The sequence below is a fragment of the Oncorhynchus masou genome, unplaced genomic scaffold, assembly GCF_036934945.1.
Source record: "Oncorhynchus masou masou isolate Uvic2021 unplaced genomic scaffold, UVic_Omas_1.1 unplaced_scaffold_509, whole genome shotgun sequence".
Classification (NCBI taxonomy): domain Eukaryota; kingdom Metazoa; phylum Chordata; class Actinopteri; order Salmoniformes; family Salmonidae; genus Oncorhynchus; species Oncorhynchus masou.
Window position 1 is genome coordinate 1 of NW_027011492.1, and position 20,000 is coordinate 20,000.

At 44.9% G+C, this 20,000-nt stretch overlaps 1 protein-coding gene across 2 annotated transcripts in view; it reads left to right on the forward strand.

Moving 5' to 3' along the window:
- The first annotated feature begins 6 nt into the window (after positions 1 to 6).
- Positions 7 to 20,000, forward strand: part of LOC135535751 (LIM domain only protein 3-like) — a 100,002-nt gene continuing 80,008 nt past the window's right edge. Inside the window, exons 1-2 of one of the 2 annotated variants that reach the window (XM_064962178.1) lie at positions 7 to 64; positions 12,752 to 12,965. In XM_064962178.1, the coding sequence (XP_064818250.1) occupies positions 43 to 64; positions 12,752 to 12,965 (236 nt within the window). In that variant the 5' untranslated portion in view covers positions 7 to 42. Of the gene's footprint in view, positions 65 to 7,748; positions 7,848 to 12,751; positions 12,966 to 20,000 lie in introns of those variants that run through there. The other variant, XM_064962177.1, reaches the window with a different exon arrangement.

Sequence of the window (20,000 nt, forward strand, 5' to 3'; positions counted from 1 at the left end):
GATTAAACTGCCAACCTTCGACTGGTAATATTTTTTTTACGCATGAGCATCCCTCTGAAAGAAGGTAGGTGGTTTCTGTTGTTGTGTGGTGGGGGTGTGGTGACGCTGTTGGGTTGGGGGGGCAGTAGTCACTGCTGCATGTCCGAGATTTATACAGCAGGTGGAGATGGTTGGAGTTAAGGCTTAAGTTAATGCCGTCGCTGGAAATCAATGGGTTTGTAGGATATTAACAGGACAGTTAAGCTGATGGTAAGAGCACCGGGGAAAAATATCGTTTTACTTTAATCCTCCCGGTGAAAAGATTTCCTCTCCGTAGCACGGTAATCGTGCTCCTCATTCGGTCGCGGCAGAAAGAGCATCTGTATCCCAGGCTGCTGTAACGCTTCCCGGTTGGACGGGTGGGCTTTCGTGCCTCTCTGCTGCCGCCGTTATATTTCACCACTGGAGGGTGTGTGTGTGTGTGTGTGTGTGTGTGTGTGTGTGTGTGTGTGTGTGTGTGTGTGTGTGTGTGTGTGTGTGTGTGTGTAAGAGGGAGATAGAGTAGAGTGAGAGAGAGAGAGAGAGAGAGAGAGAGAGAGAGAGAGAGAGAGAGAGAGAGAGAGAGAGAGAGAGAGAGAGAGAGAGAGAGAGACGGGTTTGTGGAGGCTAGGAAATAACACGCTGTTATTCGAGTCGATGATGTCCGTTTTGTAAAGATGTGTGTCTCGGCAGAGAGATTTGGCGCGACACCGTTTTCCACCGGATTAGGGGCTACTTTCCCCACATAACCCCCTGTCATCCCATAACAATGTAACGTCTGTCAAGATCTCTCTTCTTTGTATATGTGATGCCATTTTGTCTCTCATCATATTCCTTGATATTCCGAGCGAATAATTGACGTGATTATGCAGCGGATGAAGGAGGGGAGGTGGGGACGTGTAAAGGCTACAATGAGAGCAATAGGTGGTTGTGTTCTGTCTTCATCTCTGTCTCTCTCTTTCTCTCTCCGTATCTCTCAATATTTCTCTCTCTCTCACTCACTCTCCATCTATCTCCCTCTCCACCTCTCTCTCTTTCTCTCTCCATCTCTCTCTCTCTTTCTCTCTCCACCTCTCTCTCTTTCTCTCTCCACCTCTCTCTCTTTCTCTCTCCATCTCTCTCTCTCTTTCTCTCTCCATCTCTCTCTCTCTCTTTCTCTCTCCATTGGTCTCTCTCTTTCTCTCTCCTTCTCTCTCCATCGGTCTCTCTCTCTTTCTCTCTTCATCTCTCTCAATATTTCTCGCTCTCACTCACTCTCCATCTATCTCCCTCTCCAACTCTCTCTCTCTTTTTTTTCTTCTCTCTCTCTCTCTCTCTCTTCATATTTTTCCTTCAACCCTCTTACACGGATGGACTAAAACGACTCCCCGCTTTAAATTGGCTGATTATGAAGATAGGACCGCTTTGAAATAATTCAATCCATGACAAAAGGTAATTATAGGCAGGTAATACCCTGTCAGTTTTAATGCATCCCCGTCACTTTAACTACTGAGGAGTTTTTATGACCGTCTCATTACCGACCAGCCTTTTAGGGTGCATCCCAAACAGCCTCCTATGCCCGTTCCACTACGAGGGCCCTGGTCACTGGTAGTGTGCACCATAGGGAAGAGGGTGCCATTTGGGAAGTAGACTGTAGACTGAGCATGACTGGCGTGCCCCTGCATGTTGACTTCTCTACCTCTGTCTCTGTTGTGTCTCTCCCTTTCTCTTTCTCTGTCTCTCTCTCTCTACCTCTACCTCGGTCTCTATTGTGTCTCTCCCTTTCTCTGTCTCTCTACCTCTACCTCTGTTGTCTCTCCCTTTCTCTGTCTCTCTACCTCTACCTCTGTCTCTGTGTCTCTCTCTTTCTCTGTCTCTGTCTCTCTCTCTCTCTTTCTCTGTCTCTCTCTCTCTCTTTCTCTGTCTCTCTTTCTCTGTCTCTCTACCTCTACCTCTGTGTCTCTCTCTTTCTCTGTCTCTCTCTCTCTCTTTCTCTGTCTCTCTCTCTCTCTTTCTCTGTCTCTCTACCTGTCTCTGTGTCTCTCTCTTTCTCTGTCTCTCTACCTCTGGTGTCTCTCTCTGTCTCTGTCTCTCTCTATCTCTCTTTCTCTGTCTCTCTACCTCTGTCTCTGTGTCTCTCCCTTTCTCTGTCTCTCTACCTCTGTCTCTGTGTGTCTCTCCCTTTCTCTGTCCCTACCTCTGTCTCTGTGTCTCTCTCTTTCTCTGTCTCTCTACCTCTACCTCTGTGTGTCTCTCCCTTTCTCTCTCTCTACCTCTGTCTATGTCTCTCTCTCTCTCTGTCTCTCTACCTCTACCTCTGTTGTGTCTCTCTCTTTCTCTGTCTCTCTACCTCTGTCTCTGTGTCTCTCTCTTTCTCTGTCTCTCTACCTCTACCTCTGTGTGTCTCTCCCTTTCTCTCTCTCTACCTCTGTCTATGTGTCTCTCCCTTTCTCTCTCTCTACCTCTGTCTCTGTGTCTCTCTCTTTCTCTGTCTCTCTACCTCTACCTCTGTGTGTCTCTCCCTTTCTCTCTCTCTAACTCTGTCTCTGTGTGTCTCTCCCTTTCTCTGTCTCTCTACCTCTGTCTCTGTGTGTCTCTCCCTTTCTCTGTCTCTCTACCTCTGTCTCTGTGTGTCTCTCTCTTTCTCTGTCTCTCTACCTCTGTCTCTATTGTGTCTCTCTCTTTCTCTGTCTCACTACCTCTGTCTCTGTGTGTCTCTCCCTTTCTCTGTCTCTCTACCTCTGTCTCTGTGTGTCTCTCTCTTCCACTCTCTACCTCTGTCTCTGTGTGTCTCTCTTCCACTCTCTACCTCTGTCTCTGTGTGTCTCTCTCTTCCACTCTCTACCTCTGTCTCTGTGTGTCTCTCTCTTCCACTCTCTACCTCTGTCTCTGTGTCTCTCTCCCTACCTCTCCCTCTCTCTTTCTCTCTGTGTGTCTCTCTCTACCTCTCCCTCTCTCTTTCTCTCTGTGTGTCTCTCCCTTTCTCTGTCCCTACCTCTGTCTCTGTGTCTCTCTCTTTCTCTGTCTCTCTACCTCTACCTCTGTGTGTCTCTCCCTTTCTCTCTCTCTACCTCTGTCTATGTCTCTCTCTCTCTCTCTCTCTGTCTCTCTACCTCTACCTCTGTTGTGTCTCTCTCTTTCTCTGTCTCTCTACCTCTGTCTCTGTGTCTCTCTCTTTCTCTGTCTCTCTACCTCTACCTCTGTGTGTCTCTCCCTTTCTCTCTCTCTACCTCTGTCTATGTGTCTCTCCTTTCTCTCTCTCTACCTCTGTCTCTGTGTCTCTCTCTTTCTCTGTCTCTCTACCTCTACCTCTGTGTGTCTCTCCCTTTCTCTCTCTCTAACTCTGTCTCTGTGTGTCTCTCCCTTTCTCTGTCTCTCTACCTCTGTCTCTGTGTGTCTCTCTCTTTCTCTGTCTCTCTACCTCTGTCTCTGTGTGTCTCTCCCTTTCTCTGTCTCTCTACCTCTGTCTCTGTGTGTCTCTCTCTTTCTCTGTCTCTCTACCTCTGTCTCTATTGTGTCTCTCTCTTTCTCTGTCTCACTACCTCTGTCTCTGTGTGTCTCTCCCTTTCTCTGTCTCTCTACCTCTGTCTCTGTGTGTCTCTCTCTTCCACTCTCTACCTCTGTCTCTGTGTGTCTCTCTCTTCCACTCTCTACCTCTGTCTCTGTGTGTCTCTCTTCCACTCTCTACCTCTGTCTCTGTGTGTCTCTCTCTTCCACTCTCTACCTCTGTCTCTGTGTGTCTCTCTCTTCCACTCTCTACCTCTGTCTCTGTGTCTCTCTCCCTACCTCTCCCTCTCTTTCTCTCTGTGTGTCTCTCTCTACCTCTCCCTCTCTCTTTCTCTCTGTGTGTCTCTCTCTACCTCTCCCTCTTGCTTTCTCTCTGTGTCTCTCTCTTTCTCTCTGTGTCTCTCTCCCTACCTCTCCCCCTCTCATTCTCTCTGTGTCTCTCTCTACCTCTCCCTCTCTCTGTGTGTTTCTCTCTCTACCTACCTCTACCTCTCTCTTTCTCTGTGTGTCTCTCTCCCTACCTCTCCCTCTCGCTTTCTCTCTGTGTCTCTCTCTTTCTCTCTGTGTCTCTCTCCCTACCTCTCCCCCTCGCATTCTCTCTATGTGTCTCTCTCTACCTCTCCCTCTCTCTGTGTGTCTCTCTCTCTACCTACCTCTCCATTTCTCTTTCTCTGTGTGTGTCTCTCTCTACATCTCCCTCTCTCTGTGTGTCTCTCTCTACCTCCCTCTCCATTTCTCTTTCTCTGTGTGTCTCTCTCTCTACCTCTCCCTCTCTCTTTCTGTGTGTGTCTCTCCCTACCTCTCCCTCTCTCTTTCTCTGTGTGTGTCTCTCTCTACCTCTCCCTCTCTCTTTCTCTGTGTGTGTCTCTCTCCCTACCTCTCCCTCTCTCTTTCTCTGTGTGTGTCTCTCTCTCTACCTCTCCCTCTCTGTCTCTCTGTGTGTCTCTCTCTCTACCTCTACCTCTCTCTCTCTCTTTCTCTCTACCTCTACCTCTCTCTTTCTTTCTCTGTATCTCACTCCCTCTCTCTTTCTCTGTCTCTCTGTCTCCCTTTTTCTTTCTCTGTGTGAGTCTTTCTCTCCCTCTATCTCTCTTTCTCTCTCCCTCGACCTCTCTCTCTCGATCTTGTTCTCTCTCTTCATCCACCTGTCTCTCTCCTCTTTCTCTGTCTTTATCTCTATTTCTTCACCTCTCTCTCTCCTCTTTCTCTGTCTTTATCTCTATTTCTTCACCTCTCTCTCTCTCCCTCTCCCGTGTTTTCAGTTTCTATGTGGTGTGGCCTCTGATATGACCATTTCCCCCTTTATAACTGTCATTTCTATTAAAGGGAACTTGAACTTCCACTTTTCAATCAATCCTCGTCTGGAGGCTGTGTGTAACGTTCTTTATTATAGCGAAAAGGAGAATAATCTAGTATGTTAGACATTATTAACTAAACCCTCCTCATTAGATAACGTTTCTTTAGATCTTAATTTAGCTCTCTTGTTCTTGTGCACTGGCTGTCTGCTATATCACACTATTTATTTGATCATTTATTTAACTAGGCAAGTCAGTTAATTAAGAACAAATTATTATTTATAATGACGGCCTAGAAACAGTGAGTTAACTGCCTTGTTCAGGGGCAGAACGACAGATTTTTTACCTTGTCAGCTCGGGGGATCCAATCTAGCACCCTCTCGGTTACTGGCCCAAAATAACCACTAGGCTACCTGCCATATTGCATTGGACATACTATATAATTAGTATGGATGTCTTGACATGGACAGAGATTGATTCACACGGTTTATAAAAATGGGATAGTGATCGCTCTGCTCGGGCTTCACCTAGCGTCACCCCTCACCATCGACGGACGCGTGGAACCAATTGAGGTGATTTCAATAACGCATAATGATAAATACTAACAAATAGCTTGTTTATAAATACTGTTTAAACCTACAACTCCATTAGCTGTGATATAAATCGCATTCAGTGTCCAGAAGAGAGCGGGAGCTGATACACCCATTTCATTTCATACTGTAATTTCCTACGCGTGATAATCTCCGAAGGATGTTGGCCGCGTGGACTGTTTTCTGTGATTGTTTCACAATCTGGGACTGTACAGATAATCACACGTCACAGAGATACAGTAAAAACAGGACTCCGCTGTGTGGGGGAGAGGAGAAGCCTCCCCTTTACTCTGCTTTAAAATAATGTTTGAGAGGAAAGTGAGGGAGGGAGCACGCGCCCACACGCATGCGTCCAGTCCTCCCCCCGTGTTACTCTGCGAGTAGTCGGTAATAAGTGAATGAATGACCTTATCGTTGTCGTTGTGTGATTGTCTCTGGTGGTGGTGAGGGATTGGGGCTTTGAAGATAATAAAGCAACGCTTCACTGTTTCTCCTCTCAGTCTCACTCACTGATGCGCGGGAAGTGACCCTCAGCCAGAGAGGAGTTGATGTAGCCTCGACTACCGACGCAGCTCTGCTCGGCGCTAAGCAGCGGATATACAGTGGACAAACACCTGTAGTCTTTTTTTGTTTGTTTTGTTTGTTGGTTGTCTGCTTCCAACTGCCTCTTCTCGGTTCGTTCGTGATCTGATGATCCATGAGGACCTGATTATTTCAAGACTGCTGAACATCACTCCAATCTCTAGTCCGTCGCGTCCTTGTCCGTTTAGTGAACTTTACGCAAACGAAAGGATATATATATATATATACAGTTGAGTCGTGACACGGTGGTGCCTGATCTGAAGTTAGCCGTTTGTTCTGCGTAACTGGGCTTTTTAAGAAGGTGAGTTGAGGAGAGTATTTTAATAACATATTAGATTTGGATTATATTCACTTTTTACATTATATATATATATCCGTCGATGACGCACCCGGATGAAAGTGAGTTACTGATTCTTCATTGTTCTTAGTTATATTTTAACGTGATTCTACATCTGCATTGCTTTCTGTTTGGGGTTTTAGGCTGGGGGTTTCTGTACAGCACTTTTGTGACATCAGCTGATTGATATTGTTCTAGTCTAATTAAATTACGATCTGCCTCTATCCGGTAATGACCTGTTATCATCTTGTTTGTTCCTTGATGATCTTTGTTTTTGGTAACATTTCATCACTATAAAGCCATGTTGTGGATTTCAGATGTGTGCTTTGGGACGTGGCACCTTTTCAGGTGTGTCTTTCCAATTAGGCGATGGCCATTGTGGTCTACCTTTTAAAAAGATAATAAAATAATCTAGATTTTTCTTTAGATCGACATATGGAAGGACCGTTGTAATATGGACCGATTATTCTGAAATGTCAACAACGTGAAAAAAGAAAATGGCATTTGGGATTTATTTGATTTGATTAATCTTTATGAAATATGTCGGATAGATGCCACTGCATTCTCTGTCATTCTGGTCTGAAATAGCCTCCAGACTCTCATTACTAGTAGGGTTCTGTATGTGCACTGAAAACTACATCCCGCTGAGAAAAAGGGTTTAGCAGAGATCCCCAACTGGCGGCCTGCGGGCCGAATTTAGCCCGGTTAGTAATTTTTATTCCCCCTCTCATCACATTTTTCTAAACAACTGTTGACATAAAAGACACACAAAAAAACACCAGCAAATCAGCTCCAAGTAATTTTAATTGTGTAAATCTGTTCCAAAGTATTCTCATGTAAAATAGAGAGAGAGATATCTGATCTATACAATTGTAAGGTTTGATTTATTTATTTTTTTGACAAATAATTTAATCTGTTTTGGGTTTTCTAGCGGTCATTTTACAGTCTACAAATGATTTGTAATTATATTTCGGCTCCCTGATCATCCGCGCAAGACAACATCGTCCTGTGGCAGAATGTAGTTGCTGATCCCTGGGGTGAAGACTGGCAGTACGAACGCAGAGCACGATGGGTTTATGTTAGGAGATTAGGGCGCCGCGAAGGGGGGAAGCATATGCCTTTGTCATCTGCTGTCATTTTGTTCGCTGCCTGTCACTCGCCAAGCACCCTGCGACTGTGTGCTGTGTGCTGCCTGGACGATTTCATTTCATAGTCGAGCACTGTTGTGACAAACGCGGTTTTACATCACCGTGTGGCGCTGGGTGATAGCGGACCCGTGATTCTCTATCTCGCTCCTTTTTCCCATTCTGTGTTTGTGCGCGCGGACGAGGTGGGATTGTTACACATAACAAAAGATAGCCACCCTCGGTGAGAAAACGGAACGTGCGTGCATACAACTGGCTGATTGCTCACTTGGCCATAGAGATAATCCATCCAGCGGGTGAATTTTGGATCCTGGGTTCGGACTGATCTCTTGTTGCATGGTGGTTCGGGCTCCCGACGAGGGTCAACAAATGCAGAAAGGGGAGAAAAGTTTCGGTAAGAGAAAGAGGTTTCTTGCGTTATATTGTTCTGCGGCCAGGTTTGGTTGTGTTTTGTAAATGCGTGGCTCTGTGCGTTATTCATTGTTGTTTCTATGTGATGCGCGGAGCCGAGAAGTTAAACAATGTTTCAGTCTGTCTGATTATCATAGTCGTCCTGCATGCGGAGTCTATCTATCCGCGCTGCAGCAAATTGCCTGTTCACTGTTTAGTCTATCTAATCTAATCAATCAATAGAGATTGATAGGAGAAGAAAAAACATGACAAAAAATACATTTACAATGTAACACATCGTTTTGAAGGCTACGAATTTACCATCCAATCTCTCTCTCTTCTCTTCCTGTTCTCTGTGTGTGTTTTTATTCTGTCGTCGTGTTGTGAGCTGCATCAACAACCAAAAAAAAAGGATTTCTCCTTTAGCAGCCTTTTACCGAGCACTCTGCTGCCATGACAACTGCAATTAAACCGATAACCGGGTGAAAATGTCACAGCATCTCGGTGTCGCGCAGCAGTGATGCGGTTGAATAAAGGGGGGAATCAAATTGGCTCTTTGCTGTTTGCTCTCTCTCTCTCGTCGCCTCGGCGTGTCAGGCAGCAGATAACATTTTACCTCCGGTTATTGTTGTTGTTATTTGGGTGTGTGTGGGGGATACTGTGACACACAGGAGTAGGTTACCGTAGTCTATGTGATGTGTGTCATTAGTCTCTCTGTCCTACAAGGACAAGAGGCAGAGGAGGCAATGCTACAGCAACCGAATGATTGAGCCTACACCCACTGGGCACAGACGTTAATTCAACGTCTATTCCACGTCAGTTCAACGGTCGTTTCTTTTTTTAGAAATGACGTGGAAACAACTATAATTAAAAAAATATTTAAAAAAAGTGTGTGTTAAAAGTGGGTAGAAATAAACAAGTATATTTGGGTCCCAGAAAGCAGCTGTAATTTCCTTCCGTTTATGGAAAATTGATATTTTGTTGAAGTTTCCCTTTGGCAGTTGTTGGAAAATCGACGTGGCCTACCCCCAAAAAATGCAGCTTTCCCAACGGCATTTTACAGCTTCTGTTGCTTTGAGAGTCATCACGTGGGGAATCAATTCCAACGGGTCCTAAACCCACAAGGAGAGGAGACCTGGGAGTCAAACTCTTACTTCTCTAAACCCACGAGGAGAGGAGACCTGGAGTCAAACCTCTTACTTCTCTAAACTTCTCTAAACCTATGAGGAGAGGAGACCTGGGAGTCAAACCTCTTACTTCTCTAAACCTATGAGGAGAGGAGACTTCTCTATACCTGAGGAGGAGAGGAGACCTGGGAGTCAAACCTCTTACTTCTCTAAACCTATGAGGAGAGGAGACCTGGGAGTCAAACCTCTTACTTCTCTAAACCCACGAGGAGAGGAGACCTGGGAGTCAAACCTCTTACTTCTCTAAACCCACGAGGAGAGGAGACCTGGGAGTCAAACCTCTTACTTCTCTAAACCCATGAGGAGAGGAGACCTGGGAGTCAAACCTCTGAGACGGGGATGAGACGAGGATGAGACGCGGTTGAGACGGGGATGAGACGGGGATGAGACAAGGATGAGACGGGGATGAGACGGGGATGAGACGGGGCTGTGTGGATGAGTGATATTAAACAACGGGAGCAGAGCCCTCACACAACTCAATCAGGCCAATTAACGGATCAGCAGTTTAACACACAACAGACAGAAAAGGGGGCTTCTCTCATTACGGAACCCGTTTGATGTCGCTTTCCTCCTCTGATTTAAAAAAACAACATTCATTTGAATAGGATCTGAATGAGAGCTTTCAGGAAAAGCTCTAGTCACTATTGTGGGGTCCTAGTGGTTAGAGGTAGAGAAGTGCAGGTAGCTCATGGTTAGAGTGCAGAGGCGGCAGGTAGCCTAGTGGTTAGAGGTAGAGGCGGCAGGTAGCCTAGTGGTTAGAGTGTAGAGGGCGGCAGGTAGCCTAGTGGTTAGAGTACCTCTATGGCAGCAGGGGCGGCAGGGTAGCTAGTGGTTAAAGTGTAGAGGCGGCAGGTAGCCTAGTGGTTAGAGCGTTGGACTAGTAACCGGAATGGTTGCAAGTTCAAACCCCCGAGCTGACAAGGTACAAATCTGTCGTTCTGCCCCTGAACAAGGCAGTTAACCCACTGTTCCTCGGCCGTCATTAAAAATACAAATTTGTTCTTAAACTGTCTTGCCTAGTTAAATAAAGGGTCAAATAAATAAATAAATTGTGTTATGTGAGTAATGTACAGACTGGCCTGGTAGAAGGACCCTGACTGAGGCCCCCAGTGGAAGGTGTTGATAACGGAACGATAGGGTTTTTGACACACCATTGCCAGGGTTGTGTTAGCGTTGTAGTGAACAGTGTTCACACAATCAGAAAGAACATTGTCGTAGACTTTCTACATAGGGGATCATTCGACAGCAGATGAAGTAGTTTAGATTAGAGGATTGTATTGTCTGTTTTCAATAGAGTGTCGTATTTGCAGATGCTGGGTTATGGCACTGTATCACTTGTTACTATGTAATAATCAGTTTGTCAACAAGGAAACTAGGAAGCCATTTCCTCGCACAGTTTTAAGGGAACAGCGTATTGTGACATCGCAGCCACAAAACACATAAACAAATAACAGTTTTCAAACAGTCCTTCACTCTTTACGGGAATAACACATACATTTAAACAGTCCTTCACTCTTTACGGGAATAACACATACATTTAAACAGTCCTTCACTCTTTACGGGAATAACACATACATTTAAACAGTCCTTCACTCTTTACGGGAATAACACATACATTTAAACATTCCTTCACTCTTTACGGAATAACACAGTCCTTCACTCTTTACGGGAATAACACATACATTTAAACAGTCCTTCACTCTTTACGGGTATAACACATACATTTAAACAGTCCTTCACTCTTTACGGGAATAACACATACATTTAAACAGTCCTTCACTCTTTACGGGAATAACACATACATTTAAACAGTCCTTCACTCTTTACGGGAATAACACATACATTCAAACAGTCCTTCACTCTTTACGGGAATAACACATACATTCAAACAGTCCTTCACTCTTTACGGGAATAACACATACATTCAAACAGTCCTTCACTCTTTACGGGAATAACACATACATTCAAACAGTCCTTCACTCTTTACGGGAATAACACATACATTCAAACAGTCCTTCACTCTTTACGGGAATAACACAGTCCTTCACTCTTTACGGGAATACACACAGTCCTTCACTCTTTACGGGAATAACACATACATTTAAACAGTCCTTCACTCTTTACGGGAATAACACAGTCCTTCACTCTTTACGGGAATAACACAGTCCTTCACTCTTTACGGGAATAACACATACATTTAAACAGTCCTTCACTCTTTACGGGAATAACACAGTCCTTCACTCTTTACGGGAATAACACAGTCCTTCACTCTTTACGGGAATAACACAGTCCTACACTCTTTACGGGAATAACACAGTCCTTCACTCTTTACGGGAATAATTCATGCATTTAAAGCTCAGCCCTGGACACAGCTGAAAGAGGAACTTTCAGAGAGTGTATGTGTGTGTGTGTGTGTGTGTATGTGCCTGCGAACGTGTGTGTGTGTGTGTGTGTGTGTGTGTGTGTGCGTGTGCGTGTGTGTGTGCATGCCAGACAGCGTGTGTGTATGGTAAATAGGGGGTAACAAAGGGAAGCGGGGGTATGCTCCCCTCTCAGGTTGGAGCTAGAATACTAATTGAGGGCTAGTATGGGCCCCCCTCGCAACCTCAACAAAGCCTCTTCACGCCCCCGTGTAGACCACTAACAATACACAGAAACCTGCACTACTTAGACCACTCCCTGTCCCACTAGAGAGGAGAGAGAGAGAGAGAGAGAGAGAGAGAGAGAGAGAGAGAGAGAGAGAGAGAGAGAGAGAGAGGAGATTTGTAGGAATGACTTTTGGATCCATGGCTTCATGTATGTATCTTTGTGTGTTGTGTTAAGAATGGAAGTCTACAGGGTGTTTTTCTCTATATATTTGCTCAGAATGTCCCCCAATGTTTAACAGTGAAGCTGTTTCTCTTGACCACTATCAAGTTAGCATTATCTGAGCACTAAGAGTTAGCATAACATTATCTGAGAACTAAGAGTTAGCATAGCATTATCTGAGCACTAACAGTTAGCGTAGCATCATCTGAGAACTAAGAGTTAGCATAGCATTATCCGAGAACTAAGAGTTAGCATAGCATTATCTGAGAACTAAGAGTTAGCATAGCATTATCCGAGAACTAAGTGTTAGCATAGCATTATCTGAGAACCCAGAGTTAGCATAGTATTATCTGAGAACTAAGAGTTAGCATAGCATTATCTGAGAACTAAGAGTTAGCATAGCATTATCTGAGAACTAAGTGTTAGCATAGCATTATCTGAGAACCCAGAGTTAGCATAGCATTATCCGAGAACTAAGAGTTAGCATAGCATTATCTGAGAACCCAGAGTTAGCATAGCATTATCTGAGAACTAAGAGTTAGCATAGCATTATCTGAGAACCAAGAGTTAGCATAGCATTATCAAGAGAACTAAGAGTTAGCATAGCATTATCTGGGAACTAAGAGTTAGCATAGCATTATCAAGAGAACTAAGAGTTAGCATAGCATTATCTGAGAACCCAGAGTTAGCATAGCATTACAAGAGAACTAAGAGTTAGCATAGCATTATCTGGGAACTAAGAGTTAGCATAGCATTATCCCTGTTGGTTTTCACTGGTCTAATGTGCTCTTCTCCTCCACCCCTCCGGGTATTCAAGTGGCCACCTTCCAGCATGCGACAGGGACACTGTTCAAAGTGTTCATTGTTCATTGTTCTTCATCGCTCTGACATCTTTCTCCTCTTCTCCTCCCAGGTATACAAATGCTCTCCGTCCAGCCGGACACCAAGCCAAAGGGCTGTGCCGGCTGCAACCGGAAGATTAAGGACCGATATCTGCTCAAGGCCCTGGATAAATACTGGCACGAGGACTGTCTCAAGTGTGCCTGCTGTGACTGCAGGCTGGGAGAGGTGGGCTCCACGCTCTATACCAAAGCCAACCTCATCCTCTGTCGGAGAGATTACCTACGGTAAGACAATACTTCTGATTACCACACTGCTGTCCTGGAAACGGTGCGTTCTATCCACACACCACCACCAATTCCACTCGGCTAACTTCACATTTGTTGTTCTAGCATCTTTGGCACAACCAAGTAGAGACCTGGTTAGCTACCCTTATACGTATCCCATTGAAGTAGAGACCTGATTAGCTACCCTTAGATGAATCACAGTTAGGTAGAGACCTGGTTAGCTACCTTTAGATTAATCACAGTGAAGTAGAGACCTGGTTAGCTACCTTTAGATTAATCACAGTGAAGTAGAGACCTGGTTAGCTACCCTTTAGATTAATCACAGTGAAGTAGAGACCTGGTTAGCTACCTTTAGATTAATCACAGTGAAGTAGAGACTTGGTTAGCTACCTGTTAGATTAATCACAGTGAAGTAGAGACCTGGTTAGCTACCCTTATATTAATCACAGTGAAGTAGAGACCTGGTTAGCTACCCTTAGATTAATCACAGTGAAGTAGAGACCTGGTTAGCTACCTTTAGATTAATCACAGTGAAGTAGAGACCTGGTTAGCTACCTTTAGATTAATCACAGTGAAGTAGAGACCTGGTTAGCTACCCTTAGATTAATCATAATGAAGTAGAGACCTGGTTAGCTGCCCTTAGATGACTCCTTTTACAGTACCTGTTTCCTTGTTGTGTTATAGATGTTAGAGGGATTAGGGGTGTTAAGTTAGAGGTGTAATTGGGGTTAGGGGTGTTAAGTTAGAGTTGTAATTGGGGTTAGGGGTGCCGCTGCTATACATTGAGGCCAGAAAAGTGGTTCTTTATAATCCTCCCAACGTTTAAATCTGCCTTCAATGACTTCCTCTTGGCTTCAATGGAGGTGTTGAAACGAGAAGGGGACTGTGTTCAGTTGAGGACCACCCTGTATTCCCGTCTCCCTGAAGGGACCCCAGCTCCAACCCAGCTGTATGCTAGAGGCCTACCTGCTGTGCTACAGCCAGCTGCCCCCCTTTAAAACCGTTAAATAGAGACAGAGGTGTGTGTGTGTGTGTGTGTGTGTGTGTGTGTGTGTGTGTGTGTGTGTGTGTGTGTGTGTGTGTGTGTGTGTGTGTGTGTGTGTGCGTGCGTGTGTGTGTGTGTGCGTGCGTGTGTGTGTGTGTGTGAAGGTTAACAGTAGCTCCGGTACTGTAGTCTCTGTGTAAGGACTTTCGCTTTGTGACTAGTCTGTGGTTTAAAGAGAGCTGAAACTAGCTCTGTAGCTCCTAGTTTAAAGACAGGTGAACCATTAGCCCTGTAGCTTCTAGTTTAAAGACAGGTGAAACTATAGATCTGTAGCTCCTAGTTTAAATAGAGGTGAAACATTAGCCCTGTAGCTCCTAGTTTAAATAGAGGTGAAACATATAACTGTAGGTCCTAGTTTAAAGACAGGTGAACCTATAGATCTGTAGCTCCTAGTTTAAATAGAGGTGAAACATTAGCCCTGTAGCAATAGGGAGCACGGCAACACGTACTCTCAGCTTCTCTCATCCAATAGGGAGCACAGTAACACATGTTCTCAGCTTCTCTCATCCAATAGGGAGCACAGTAACACATGTTCTCAGCTTCTCTCATCCAATAGGGAGCACAGTAACACATGTTCTCAGCTTCTCTCATCCAATAGGGAGCACAGTAACACATGTTCTCAGCTTCTCTCATCCAATAGGGAGCACAGTAACACATGTTCTCAGCTTCTCTCATCCAATAGGGAGCACAGTAACACATGTTCTCAGCTTCTCTCATCCAATAGGGAGCACAGTAACACATGTTCTCAGCTTCTCTCATCCAATAGGGAGCACAGTAACACATGTTCTCAGCTTCTCTCATCCAATAGGGAGCACAGTAACACATGTTCTCGGCTTCTCTCATCCAATAGGCTACTCTTAAGTAGCACAGTAACACATGTTCTCAGCTTCTCTCATCCAATAGGGAGCACGGTAACACATACTCTCAGCTTCTCTCATCCAATAGGGAGCACAGTAACACATGTTCTCAGCTTCTCTCATCCAATAGGGAGCACAGTAACACATGTTCTCAGCTTCTCTCATCCAATAGGCTACTCTTAAGTAGTACAGTAATATCCTCTCATCACCTTCAACAGAGACGAGGAGACAGGCTGCTTGAGGTTGAAACTCTGGTCTGTCCTGGAGAACCGTTTCATTGTCCCTGTTGAACACTGAACAGGGTTTTGTCTCCCGGTTTGCATGCTGACAGTAACAATCACCCTCCTGGGTTGTCCTCCGGGACTCAAAACGAAGGGATATGTAACATGTAGAGACATGGGGGTTGTCCCAGGTCCACAGATCCTTTAAATACCCGTAGCGATACAGAACGTCCGAACGGATCCTTTAAATACCATCTTTATTAACCCAGTCGATGTGTTTACCCAGAATCCTCTCTCTAACATGTTTTCACATCATCAGACATGTTATTAACCCAGTCGATGTGTTTACCCAGAATCCTCTCTGTAACATGTTTTCACATCATCAGACATGTTTGAAACACCAGGCACCATTTAATTCTCAGCCAGCCAGTATTCAGTTGACTTGTAGTGGAAGAGCCTGTACAGGCTAAGGAGAAGACCAAGGCTTGTAGTGGAAAAGAGTCTGTACAGGCTAAGAAGGAAGACCAAGGCTTGTAGAGGAAGAGTGTACAGGCTAAGGAGAAGCCCAAGGCTTGTAGTGGAAAAGTGTACAGACTACGGAGAAGACCAAGGCTTGTAGTGGAAAGGCCTGTACAGGCTAAGGAAGAAGACCAAGGCTTGTAGGGAAGAAACCTGTACAGGCTAAGGAGAAGACCAAGGCTTGTAGGGGAAAGAGTCTGTGAATACGGAAGACCAAGGCTTGTAGTGGAAGAGCCATACAGGCTAGGAGAAGCCCAAGACTTGTGGGGAAAACCTGTACAGGCTAAGGAGAAGACCAAGGCTTGTAGGGAAGAGTCTGTACAGACTACGGAGGACCAAGGCTTGTAGTGGAAGAAGCCATACAGGCTAAGGAGGAAGACCAAGGCTTGTAGGGGGAAAGGCAGCACAGGCTAAGGAGAAGACCAAGGCTTGTAGGGGAAGAGTCTGTACAGACTACGGAGGAAGACCAAGGCTTGTAGTGGAAAGAACCTGTACAGGCTAAGGAGAAGACCAAGGCTTGTAGTGGAAGAGCCTGTACAGGCTAAAGGAAGACCAAGGCTTGTAGGGAAGAAGTGTACAGACTACGACGGAGAAGACCAAGGCTTGTAGGGGAAGAGTCTCTGTACAGGCTAAGGAGGCCCAAGGCTTGTAGAGGAGAGCCTGTACAGGCTAAGGAGAAGACCAAGGATTGTAGGGAAGAGTGTACAGGCTAAGGAGAAGACCAAGGCTTGTAGTGGAAGAGCCTGTACAGGCTAAGGAGAAGACCAAGGCTTGTAGGGGAAGAGTCTGTACAGGCTAAGGAGAAGACCAAGGCTTGTAGTGGAAGAGTCTGTACAGGCTAAGGAGAAGACCAAGGCTTGTAGGGGAAGAGCCTGTACAGATCACGGAGAAGCCAAGGCTTGTAGGGGAAGAGCCTGTACATGGAGAAGACCAAGGCTTGTAGTGGAAGAGTCTGTACAGACTAAGGAGAAGACCAAGGCTTCTTGTAGGGGAAGAGCCTGTACAGACTACGGAGAAGCCAAGGCTTGTAGGGGAAGAGCCTGTACAGGCTACGGAGAAGACCAAGGCTTGTAGTGGAAGAGTCTGTACAGACTAAGGAGAAGACCAAGGCTTGTAGTGGGAAGAGCCTGTACAGGCTAAGGAGAAGACCAAGGCTTGTAGGGGAAGAGCCTGTACAGGCTAAGGAGAAGACCAAGGCTTCAGGGGAAGAGCCTGTACAGGCTAAGGAGAAGACCAAGGCTTGTAGTGGAAGAGCCTGTACAGGCTAAGGAGAAGACCAAGGCTTGGTCACAAATGGCACCTTATACCTTACTACACAGTGCACTGCTATGGTCCCTGGTAGAAAGTAGTGCACTATATAGGGAATAGAGTATGATTTGGGATGCAAGCCAATTCCAGCATGTTATTCTTTCATCTTCAAGTTCAAGGTGCTTTGCTATCTGGTTAGTGGCACACACACACACACACACACACACACACACAAACACACACACACACACACACACACACACACACACACACACACACACACACACACACACACACACACTCTGACATCCCCTCTCTGTGGGCTAATGAATAGCAAATATAGCCAATCCCGCAGACTCACACACGCACACACATAGACACACACATAACCACACACACACACACATAACACACACACACACTGATCAGACCACGATCTAGTTGATGCTCCGGCCCACATCACACACACATTTCCTTTCAAACATTGATAACATAGGATGTGACATACACACACACACACACACACACACACACACACACACACACACACACACACACACACACACACACACACACACACACACACACACACACACACACACACACACACACACACACACACACACACACACACACACACACACACACACACACACCTCTGTCTGTACCCCTGTTCTCTGCCAGGAGGGCATAGACCTGTGATGTTTATATTGTAGAGCTAGGATGGCATAGATCTGTGATGTTTATATTGTAGAGCTAGGATGGCATAGACCTGTGATGTTTATATTGTAGAGCTAGGATGTTATAGACCTGTGATGTTTATATTGTAGAGCTAGGATGGCATAGACCTGTGATGTTTATATTGTAGAGCTAGGATGGCATAGACCCGTGAGGCTGGTTATATTGTAGAGCTAGGATGGACATGAGATGGATGTTTATACATTGAGACGTTCTGTTATAGGTCAATGATTCTATCCTTCATTGTTTATATTGCTAAGCAGGCTGGGATGGCATTAAAACAGACCCGTGATGTTTATATTAGAATTCTTCAGGATGGCACAGACACTGTCCGAGTTTATCTTGTAGAGCTAGGATACAGTAGACACTACTTTAAATTTGTAGACCAGGAATGGCCCATAGGGCTCTGTATGTTTATATTGTAGAGCAAAAGGATGGTGTAGACCATTTGATGTTTATATTGTAGAGCTAGGATGGGGGGGACCCCTGATGTTTATATTGTAGAGCTAGATGGCATACGACGCACCTAAAAGCTAAAGAGCTAGGAGACAGAACCTGTGACTACGTCTCAACCATCAAATTGTGATGGCATGTTCCCTATGTTTATATTACAGAGCTAGGATGGTTTAGGACCAGGGTTTATAGTCCATTAGAGCTAGTGGCATACATTCTGTGATGTTTATATTGTAGAGCTAGGATGGCATAGTCTCTGTCTTGATGTTTATATTGTAGAGCTAGGATGGCATAGACCTGTGATGTTTATATTGTAGAGCTAGGATGGCATAGACCTGTGATGTTTATATTGTAGAGCTAGGATGGCATAGACCTGTGATTTTATATTGTAGAGCTAGGAGGGCATAGACCCGTGATGTTTATATTGTGCAGCTACTAGGGCAGAACCCTGATGTTTATATTGTAGAGCTAGGAGGGCATAGACCCGTGAGGCTGGTATATGGAGGGAACAGGAAGGACTGGAGATGCCCTTTTTCTATACATTTGAGACGTTCTGTTATAAGTCAGATGATTCTATCCTTCATATATAACCCCCCCCTCAGAATCAATCCCTATTGCTATAGCAGGCTGGGATACTTTAAAACAGACCCTATTCCAGGGTTAGTAGACTATTCTTCAGGGGTCTACTATACAGTGGTACCGAGTCCCAAGAGCCCTATTCACTATATAGTGCACTACTACTTAAATTTGACCAGAGCCCAATAGGGCTCTAGTGCAAAATGTTTAGAAAAGGACTATGTGCCATTAGTGACAAAAACTTTAGACCAGAGGGGGACCCTATATATAATAACTACTTTAGCAACACGACGGCCTATTCCCTATAAGTAGACTACTTTAGACCAGAAACCGGGATTCCCTATATAGTGGTATTACTTTAGACCAGAGCCCTATTTATATATATACACAGTACACTACTTTAGACCAGGGTCCTCTGCCCTATAGTGGCACATTAAGTAGAGCACACTATTCCCTATATAGTGCACTACTTTAGACCAGAGCCCTGGTCTCTGTCTTGTATGGTAACTACATTTAGACCAGAGGTGGAGGAATAGTCCACCTACTAGTCCAGGGACGGACAACCTATAATCACTGATAGAAGGTGCTATTCTATATAGTACACTACTTTGTGACCAGAGCCCTATGTCCAAAATGGAGTCCTATTCCCTATATAGTGCACTACTTTAGACCAGAGGCCTATTCCCTATACAGTGCACTACTTTAGACCAGAGCCCTATTCCCTATATAGTACACTACTTTAGACCAGGGCCCTATTCCCTATATAGTACACTACTTTAGACCAGAGCCCTATTCCCTATATAGTGCACTACTTTAGACCAGAGCCCTATTCCCGTATAGAGCACTACTTTAGACCAGAGCCCTATTCCCTATATAGTACACTACTTTAGACCAGAGCCCTATTCCCTATATAGTGCACTACTTTAGACCAGAGCCCTATTCCCTATATAGTGCACTACTTTAGACCAGAGCTCTATTCCCTATATAGTGCACTACTTTAGACCAGAGGCCTATTCCCTATATAGTACACTACTTTAGACCAGAACCCTATTCCCTATATGTAGTGGTACTACTTTAGACCAGAGCCCTATTCCCTATATAGTGCACTACTTTAGACCAGAGCCCTATTCCCTATATAGTGCACTACTTTAGACCAGAGACACACTATTCCTTATAGAGTGCACTACTTAGACCAGAGCCCTATTCCCTATATAGTGCACTACTTTAGACCAGAGCTCACTTCCCTATATAGTACACTACTTTAGACCAGAGACACCAGAGACCCTATATAGTACACTACTTTAGACCAGAGGCCTATTCCCTATATAGTACACTACTTTAGACCAGAACCCCTATTCCCTATATAGTGGTACTACTT